The sequence below is a fragment of the Propithecus coquereli genome, unplaced genomic scaffold (genome assembly GCF_000956105.1).
Source record: "Propithecus coquereli isolate 6110/MARCELLA unplaced genomic scaffold, Pcoq_1.0 Scaffold291, whole genome shotgun sequence".
NCBI lineage: Eukaryota > Metazoa > Chordata > Mammalia > Primates > Indriidae > Propithecus > Propithecus coquereli.
Genome location: NW_012148519.1, coordinates 1,977,546 through 1,988,183, shown reverse-complemented (window position 1 = coordinate 1,988,183; position 10,638 = coordinate 1,977,546). Strand labels below are relative to the sequence as shown.

Sequence of the window (10,638 nt, the reverse complement as noted above, 5' to 3'; positions counted from 1 at the left end):
TTGCTCAGGCTGATCTCGAACTCCTGAGCTCAAACAATCCTCCTGCCTCCGCCTCCCAGAGTGCTAGGATTACAGGCGTGAGCCACTGTGCCCGGCCCATGCATGGATTTTGACATCTGTGGGGAGTCCTGGAACCAATCTGCCACAGATACCAAGGGATGACTGTGGTTGTGAATGATTAAGTGTCTGTGTTTTTCCCTATTGCCCTCTGAAACCAGATGTTCCTGTGATCAGTTCTGGGGTCTGTTAACATACAGAATGTGTTTCTTCTTATGGGTTAATAGTTACTAATGCTGCTGCCTGTTTACTTCCTGCTTTATTTAGGTTTCATGTTCTTAGCAAGCTACTGAGCTTCATGGCACCTATTGACCATACTGCAATGAATGATGATGCCAGGTGAGTAATAGATTAATTATATGTCTCAAATGGCTTTGTGACAGCCTGATATTGACCTGTTTTATAGCCTGTCACCCTCTCCATTTCTTCTTATCAGATAACCATTTGTCAGTGGCATCATAGCAAGGGTCACATCTCTTCACTCCCATAGTTACTATAAAACCAAATCAGAAAATTCTGTAAATCTCAGTGCTGCCTCATGGTTTGCTTTTGCTGTTTAGTTTTGTTTTTAACTTTAGCCCACCTGCCAAGGACATCCGAGCGTCCTCTCCATGATGGAGGATCAGGACGGCACATGTGCTTGCTGTATGTGTTTGGGGGTTTTGTGCATGTGCTTTTCTTTTTAAAGTGGCTTTAGAGATGTGTGCATGTTGTGTTTGTTGAGGATTATGAACATTTTTACCAAAGAAATGTGTGTTTATTTTATAAAGCTGAACAAGATAGAAATATTTACAGAAAAAGATATATGTTCATTATATTACAATTCAGAGATAACTATTTTTTAAGAATAATTTATACTTATTAATTGGCATTCTGTTTAATGAAGAGCTTTCCCTTCTCCCTCATTTATCATCTTTTATTCATTTATATCGATATAGACTCATGCTTTGCTGTTTTATTCAATGAGTTATATTTACTTTGATGTCAAAATTGTCCCCATTATTGAAGGTGCCTTTAAATGAGTATGTGCCCTTTTGAGTTGTCCCCAGTCATTCTTTGAGTACTTCCTTGCTAACACAACAAGGTGTTCGAGGCTCATCTTTATACCTTTTCTGTTCCAGCCCTAGAATCAGTCTTTCTTGAAGGACCACTGGTTCTTTTTCATGGATAATGGAATTTAGAAACCAAGATCTGGGTACTGGGGGTGCTCATTGTTACTTTGTATTGTTGTTTCTAGGCTCTCTCGGCTAATGGAGCTGGGAAATGTGTGTGTGTTCATGATATACACACAGAAAACAGCCTCTTTTAACATCTCAGAATATTTCAGTTTTTATGAGTTTCCTTTCTTCCAGTATGTTATTATTTATATGATTGAAATTATATTCTATAAATATTTTATATATATTCATGTCATTAAAATAATTCAGAAATTTTAAATGACTGTAATATTTTTATAATGTTACTTATTTAGCCATTGGCTGATTGTTGGACATTCAAATTGCTATTAATTGTCACTGTTGTTAATGCTGTGGTGGGCATTTTTAAACATAAATATTTAACAACAGAAATTACTGGTTATAATGTAGGCACAGGTGGTTTTTACCAGCTTTATCCCTCGAACTTACGTAGAACCTTTTTATTTGAGAGTATTTATAATAGTATGCTACCAAACCCCATCAGATTCACCCCTGCCCCCCAACCCACCTGGAAAGTGGATCTGTAGTTTTAGGTGAACACTATTATTATTTTTCTTTTCTCAGTGCTTTTAAGTATAAAACATCTTATGGATGATTCTGAGTACATTTATATCTGTCTTTGTGACCTCATCTGCTTTCCTGTGCTTCGCAAGTGAATGCCTAGGTATGGCTGTGTTTTTTTTTTTTTTTTTTTTTTTTTTGAGACAAAGTCTCACTGTGTTGTCCGGGCTAGAGTGCCATGGCGTCAGCCTAGCTCACAGCAACCTCAAACTCCTGGGCTCAAGCGATCCTCCTGCCTCAGCCTCCCGAGTAGCTGGGACTACAGGCATGCGCCACCATGCCCAGCTAGGTTTTTTTTTTTCTATATATTTTTAGCTGTCCAATTAATTTCTTTCTATTTTTGGTAGAGACGGGGTCTCGCTCTTGCTCAGGCTGGTTTCGAACTCCTGAGCTCAAACAATCCACCCGCCTCGGCCTCCCAGAGAGCTAGGATTACAGGCGTGAGCCACCGCGCCCGGCCCTGGCTGTGTTTTAATTCATTTCTAAATCTAGTCTGTTTAGAAATTGCAGAGTAAAATGAGTGCATCTTAGATATCCTGTCAGGATGATGTGAAAAAATTATATCAATAAGAAAGGAAAACTAGATGTCTGAAATTAAACCAAGCCCTTTAAGGTTATGTTATTGTCATCCCAGGCATCAAATGAAACCTGGTTTAAATATTAATGGTATCTTTTGAATACAGTACTACTAAATCATTTAGAAATCACCTTTCCTTCTTTGTTGGGATTTTTCTTGTGTCACTTAATACCTCAGGGGCACTTAGTTTTTCCAGAATCTTATATATATTCACTCATAATTTCTGAGGGTCTGGTATATGCTAGACATAAAAATTATTTGAAAATGACTGCGTTAGTATTAATTTGGGTTTGATCTTCAAGAAACGTAAAACCTGACTACAGAGACATAAGCAAGTGGAAGTTTATTTTTTCTGACAGGACATTCTAGGGGTGGTGAGCGTTCTTTCGCAGTGGTTTTCACTTCTCAGTGATGTTAGGACCAACATCTCTTGGTCTTTCCCCTGTGGTCCCAAGATGGCTGCTGAAGGTTAAGCCATCAAACATATATTCAAGGCAGAGGAAGAGAATTTGGGTTTTTTTAAATCAGAAAAGTAAAAGCATCCCCAGAATCCCCTTCAGCAAACTTTTTCTTATATTTTATTGGCCATAACTGTGTTACATTACCACCTCAGGTAGAGCAGGCCAAGGGAAAAGAGGTCGGGGATGTGTTTGTTGAGTCACAATCCATGTGGCATTTATGGGAAAAAAGGCTATCCTCTGTGGACTGATTGCTAATGATTAGCATTGTTCTCCAGCTGGTTTAGCCACTTAACAGGGAATTTAATAATAGTTTTGTAGCTGGAGAACTGAGCATTTGTTTTCACCAGAGTTACAATCTAGTCCTATTGTGTTTCTTAAATAATGAGAGGCACACATCTGTATTACTGCTCTTGCTTTAGAATTTGAATGGCCAGATTAACTATGGGGACAATAACTGGGGATTAGCTCTCTCTCCTAGTAGTATCAAAACTTCCAAGGCCAGTAGGTATTGTTACTTTGTCTTAAGTAAGAAGGAGGCAGTAGTAGTTTGTCCTTTGTTTTTCTTTAGTGGAAAAATGAAAGTGGAAGCAATCTAGTACTGTGGAAATAATCTAGTACCATTCTATTCTGTGCCCCTTTCGTGTACCACAGATGGAAGCTTTCATAATTGTAAGAATATCAATATTACTGCATACTACTTTGTCTGAAGTGATTAGTTTTGGTTTTGCTAAGTTATAGATATATAATTCTTGGTGTACATGTTTGAATAGAGTTTGTTTGTTTTTTGTTTTTTTAATGATCTTCAGGTAGAGAAGTGCTTTATAAGCATGACAACAGAGCCAGAAACCATAAGGGAAAGTATTAATAGACCTGACTACATAAAAGTCACATTGAAAAAGGAATCAGAAGGTAATAGGTAAAGATAAACTGTAACAAAAAATTTTACTAGATGAGTATTTCCCTACTATGTAAAGAGTTTTTACAAACCTCTAAGAATATTTCAGTAAGAATGATGGGCAAAGCGTGTCAACAAGCAGACTTAAAAACCATAAAAGAAAAATCTCAAATCCAGAAAATATAAAGACATTCAACCTCATTAATCAAAGAAATGCAAATTAAAATGAGATTTCAGCAAGGAGTGTTGGCTCACACCTATATCCCAGCACTGTGGGAGGCTGAAGCAGGAGGATCACTTGAGGCCAGGGGTTCGAGATCAGCCCGAGCAACATAGCAAGACCCCCATTTCTACAAAATTTTTAAAAATTAGCTGGGCGTGGTGGTGCCTGCCTGTAGTCTTAGCTACCTGTGGGATGCTGAGGCAGGAGGATCACTTGAGCCCAAGAGTTCAAGGTTGCAGTGAGCTGTGATCTTGCCACTGCACTGCAACCTGGGTGATAGAGGAAAACCCTATCTGTAAAAATAAAAGATTTCATTTTTTCCTTATTCAGTTGGAAAACATTAAAAGGATTGGTAACCTCCAGTGTTGATGGTGTAAGGAAACAAGCACTTTTCATATGGTGTGTGGGAATGTAATTGGCAAAATATTTTTGGAGGGCTGTTTGGTAATGTGTTTCCAAATTTTAAATGTATATGGATCTGGTAACCCTGAAAAATCTGCTAGGAATTGACCTAAGGAAATAGCTTGTTGCCAAATGTATTTGTATCAAGGATCTTTATTGCAACATTGTTTATAATGGAGAAAAATAAGAAACCAATGACCATCAGTAGGGAATTAGTAATAGTTAAATAAATCACAATAGAATCATTCAGTGAAATTATAAGCAGCTGTTAAAGGATGGAGTAGAGCTGTATATATTAACATAATGTTAAGTGGAAAAAGTAAGCTTCAAAATCCTAACTCTGTTGATAATTCCATTTTTGAGTAAATATATATATGATACAAATAAAAAGGGGTACCTTTTAAAAAAATACTATACTGTCATGGAAAAAGCTCCAGGTTATTTTGTTACCTGAAAAAAGAAACAGGTTTGTAATATCCATTTTTTAAAAATAAAAAACAGATTGTGTGTGTGTGTGTGTGTGTGTGTGTGTGTTACATTATAGTGCTTAGGAAAATGTCTGGAAAGTCCATATATCATAATATTAAGAATATTTGCTTGCGAGGAAGGGATTGGGATGATGAAGGGAGTGAAGGGAGACTTTCAGTTTTATTTTTTATGCTTCTGTTTGGCTCTAATCTTTTGCCATGAGGATGCATTCATATTAGTTGTCATTAAAAAATGAGCTCTGGAACAATGTACACCAAACTTCATGTTTATTGTTGGGTGGGGTGAAGTAGAAGACACATTTTACTTTCCATTGAATGTATTTCTGCAGTGTTTGAATTTTTTTTTTTTTTACAGTAAGCTTATATTGCTTTATATCAACAGAAAAAGAGATATTTTCATTTTGAACATTACATATATAAAATAGAGACAGTGGGAAGGTCCTGATTATTTCTTGATTGAAGTATATAAATGAAACATCTTCTCCCTCGTAGTTTCTATCCTAAACTGGCTTTTTAATGCCTGGCCAGCTTCTTTTCCAGCACCTGCTTCCCTCCCTTCACCTTTTAAATTGTGATAAAGTACACATAACATAAAATTTCTTGTCCTGTTGATTTCTTGTTTTGAGAGGCAGCTCCACTTGCGGTTCTTAGCTTACCCAGGTCTGGAGAGAGAAGCCTTCCTCTTTTCCTCAGTTGTTGCTTGGTTCCAGTTTATTCTTCCACACAAATGCCTAAACCAGATTAATGCCCAGTGGTTGGGGTGGGGGTGCGGTCCAAGTGCTCATCCCTGAAATCTCCTCATATCCCTTGTCCCGTGTGAGCTCAATAAATTTGCACTTGGTTGAATTGAATTGAAACTGGAAATAGCTTCTCATTACCAGGGGGAGGAAGGGGGAGAGAGAGAGAGAGAGAGAGATCTTTAACACAGGGTATTAAAATATCCTAGTGGAGAAAGAAGTACTATCTTTAAAAGGGTAGTGGCATCTTCATTTCGTTCCTATTGTGTGGTCTATGTAGTGCTATCTATTTAGTTAATTTCTGCTGATACAAATTCTTTTCTCATGCTAGGAATTTTTCTCTTCAAGTGATCTATTTAAAAAAAAAAAAAACCTTTTTAAATGCAAAGTAGCCCAGTTGTGTCCCTGTGTTACCAAATTTCCCTTTGGGGCATTTCTTTCTAGGTATACTTTGGATACTGGTTTAAATGCTTTCAGGTCTCCTTTGTTAGTGAAAGTCTCATGTAACCCCTGATGCTTTATATGTGCTGGTTCAGTAGATCTTTACTCTTCTCCGTTATTAGGTAGACAGGTGGTTTGTATTGCATGCCTGATGAACATTCCCAGTATTGAGAGAAGACAAAAGAAATCCCACTTGCCCACACATTATGTGTTTGCATGCAAGAGAGGAGGTTATCATGTGCCTAAAAATGATCGCTGGCTTTGCTACACCCATGATACTCTTGGTATGGGGCAGCTCAGCTCCCAGGACAACACTGCTTGCCCTTCAGTCATCTTGTTAAGACGCAAAGGATTGTGTGATTCTGTAGAGACAGAGTTATCAGTGAGCTAAGGAGGAGAAAAGGCTTGACATCTCATTGGTAGAGAATCCCTCTAAGCATATTGTCATCACCAGGAGCAAGTCAGTACTTTACTTGCATGATTTGCAAGGTGGTTGTTCACTTCTCTTTTGAAGTTATTCTAAGTTTATCAAGGACCTTTTAGAAACAGAGCTTAAATTACGTGGTGTGAAATCCTTCCCCACCCACAATGCTATTAGACCAGAGGGAGTGTGATGTGATCATTATCTATGCATGCATTAAAATATCACATGTACCCCATAAATATGTACAAATATTATTATATATCACTAGGAAAAAGAAAAACCAATGTTGGATGTGTCCCAAAAATAAAAAAATAAATAAATAAAAATGCAGGTGATCTCTTGCTATGATTCTAACAAAGTGAAGAATTTGGGAGTATGGAAATAATCCACTGCTTTTTGCCTGTGTTGTTGAGAGACCCTCTGAGGCAGACTTAAAAAAGTTAATTCTTTGTCATTTGTCGTGTTGGTAAGCTAGATAGTAAAATGGAGGTGTGACAAGTAGGAGAAGCAAATGCTGAGTAAGCATAGAGATGTGTTCCTCAAAACTGGCTGCTGACTCAGACTTGGGAAAGGGGATCCATGTGAACTGCTCACTCCGCTGGCCTGGGTTTTGGCTGTCAGGATGGAAAAGGTCTGAGTGGCAGTTATCAGCTTGGCGTATGCCAGAGAAAATTGGTGTTTGCCTTACCGTGATTACTGCTTCAAGGGGGGGTTATTAGATAAACTTGGTTCTGGTACTCTCTGTTAAAAGTGGAGGTTATTGTATTTTCCTAAGTAGCTTTTTTTTTTTTCCTTATCCCGAAAATGGTAGCAATATTAACATTTTATAGGTGCTCCATTCCTTTGCAAAGAACTTAAATTCTCAATAGGAACAGCAAGAATTTTCAATTTTAGCCCCCATCCTACCCCAAAAATAAAAACCACCTTTCCCACTCCTTTTATAAAGCTGCTGGCATTTAAAAAGAACAAGGAGAGGATCCTTTAATGATAAGTACTAAGCACAAAATATATTATTGTTTTACATCTGGAGTTTTAGAAAAGAAATGTACAAATGTAATCCAGCCTTGTAAAGTGCTTTGTCAACATCACTGCCATGTTGTTCTTGAGGTGCCTTGGTATAATAGAATTTGTACAGGCAATTTATCTTCGGCTTGCCATTTTTGTGTATGGGTCTGCACCCTAAATATGGGCATGTTTCTACCACTGTACTGATGCTACTCTTTTCCCCCAGTTAGTAACCCAGAGGTCACTTAAACCATTTTTTACTCCCCCGTTGCCTTCTTTATCCCTTTATTTAATAGGAATATGCACTGAATTATGGTGAAATATTCTGGTATAACTTGCTCAGCGTTTGAGAACACATCAGCTAATAACCCCAGATAATACTCTCCATAGAGCATTTTCTGTTGGTTAAAAACTTGCAGGCAAGAATGACTAAGATACAGATGTTTTCTCGGAGGCTTCTTATCTCCTAAAAAGACACAGGTTATTCTGACAGGTGAAACAAGCCTGGGCAAATATGCAACATTGATCTAATCAGCAGGAACAAGAGCAATATTTTAACTGGTGCTACCTTTTACCAGCATCATTAAAGGCTCCCATTACTCTTTTATTAGAGGTTCCCTCTCTTCCTTATCAGATTATGGAATGAACATAACTCATGGCAGTGATTTGATCTCTTGTTAAAGAGGATTACAGCTTTGCATTAACTCGGATTGACACAGTTTATAATTCGCTTGTTGATACTCAGGCGGGTGGCATCACATGTTTGACCCCCAGCAGTGCTGAGGGGAAAGGACCCGCATATATCATCATTAAAGATGGCGTCCAGCACAGAGATAGGAGGCATAGGGCCTTCCTCCTCCAGGAATGTCAGAAAGGACAAAGGGAACATTCTCAAGTTCAACCCTGAGACTTGGGCCAGAGTTTTAAAACCGGTTTAAAAAGAAAGCACTGCTGTTACTTCTTCTATTTTTCCTGATTTGCTGCTCTTCAGTCCCTTATTCTAGAGTATTTGCATTGTCAAATTGAAGCCTTGGTTCCAAGCAGGAGGTAGAGTGATAAAAGCACATCTTCTAGAAAGAGATTTGTAGATGCTGAACAGATAAATCCTTCCTCAAAATGGGGCTTTTTAACTGTAGTTCTCATTTCTGCAGTTATATTTGCATCATTTCTTCAAAGGATTGTAAACCCTCTTTTTTCCCAAAGGGATATTTCACATTCTTTTAAGTGTGTATAAATGTTTCTCTTAATGACTTATTGTTTTAAAATTATTTTATTATTGTTGGCTTTCTAAATATATTACAATATAGATACTGTATTAATCACAACTAAGTAACTTGCAAGTTACTTGCAAGTGGATAGTTAATAACTAAGTTTTTCACCATAATTTAGATTAGTCATTAGCACATATTATTAATATGTTTTCTACAGTGATCACTGAGCCGACATTAGATTGCTACGGCATGTAGACCATTTCTGTTTCTAAGTACAGTCATCCTTTGCTCTGATTTATCCACCCTAAGTTTGCCACCCTGTGTCTGGTTAGCAATGAAATGACAGAATAATATCATATGCCACTTATTGAGCATTTACTACATGCCACACACTGCACTAAGCCCTTAATGTACATTTTCATTCAATCCTTGTAAGAAACCAGTGAAATGGTTGACATTATCTGCATTTTATGATAAAAATACTAAGAGCAATTAAGTAACTTGCCTAAGTTAAACAGCAAGTAAGTAGTAGAACTGGTACATGCATCTAAGAGTGTGGCTCATAACTCCTGCTATTGTTTCTAAGAAATCAGCAAGCTTTTAGAAATACGTGCCAATATGTGCCAAAGGGAAACTCCTTCCCTCCCCACCCCCACCCCTGCCACACACTCTTCTCAGTTAAAAACTTCTTTGGAAAAAAATTTTGAAAATGTATTTGGATTAAAATGCTTTTTTCGTTTCTTTCTTATATAAGAGAAATTCTATGTGGAAAGGTTTTGCCTATCGGTCATTCACATTTTAGTATGAATCACTGAATTCCCCAAACCTGCTTGTGGTTATACCATTCTTCTGGTAACAAAGATAGTAGACCTCATAATTAGCTTTGAATCATGATCCAGTATATTTAGTCAGTATGTTCTTATAATTCTACCTCTGCCATCCTCACCTCAGGGACCTGTCACCTACTTTCCTTGGGGACAATATCTTTTTTTTTAATTTTTAATTATTATGGATACATAATAGTTGTATGTTTTTATAGAGTACACGTGGTATTTTCATACAGGTATACAATGTGAATTAATTAAATCAGGATAATTGGGGTATTAGTTACCTCAGGCATTCATCATTTCTTTGTATTGGGAACATTCCAATTCCACTCTTTTTTGTTATTTTAAAGTATACCCTAATGTATTGAAGAAAATTTTAAAATACAGAAAGGACAAAGAAAAATTTATCTGTCATCCTGCTATTCAGAATTAAACATTATTAATAGTTTTATAAGTTTTCTTGCAGAATTTTTTGTGTTTATATTTAATACAAATGTGTACCTATATGTTTGAATCTTTTTTCCAGTTAACTTTATTATTATAAGCATTTAAATGCCATTAATTATTTTTAAAAGCACTTTAATAACATCATTATGGAATATTATTGTTGAACATTGTTTGCTTGTGGTTGTTTCTCTTTAAGTAATGCTGCAATGAACTTTTTTTATAGAAATCTATGTTCTAAGTTTTGCTTGTGTCTTTAAAATAGGTTCTTAGAAGGGTAATTCCTGGGTCAAATTTGAAACCTTTCTAAGGATTCTTAATGGGTTGTACTAATTTACATGTCCCCTTTCCCCCAGCTGTGGCTTATGTCATTGTACCCTTGCTAATAGGGAGAGTTATCTTTTAAAAATATTTTCCATTTTGATATGCTAAAAGTTATTTATTCTTGTTTATAAGTCCATAACAAATGACACCTGACTGAGGTCCTGCAATGTGCTAGGCACTGAACTATCATCTAGTGTTTATTTTCTTATTTAATAGTAAACTTGAAGAGTATGTATTTCTTAATCATTTATTTGTATTATTTATGGTTCTGTTTTTATCCTTTGTCTATTTTTCTAGAGTTTTCCCATTTTGCTTACCTTTTGATATTAATGATTTTTATTGGTCACATGTAAGCTTTACTTTTT

General features: G+C 36.6%; 1 protein-coding gene across 1 annotated transcript in view; it reads left to right on the top strand.

Moving 5' to 3' along the window:
* The window catches only part of AATF (apoptosis antagonizing transcription factor), a 101,570-nt gene that overhangs the window by 77,784 nt on the left and 13,148 nt on the right, over positions 1-10,638 (top strand). Inside the window, exon 11 of the mRNA XM_012648696.1 lies at positions 325-396. Within this exon, the coding sequence (XP_012504150.1) occupies positions 325-396 (72 nt within the window). The remainder of the gene's footprint in view (positions 1-324; positions 397-10,638) is intronic.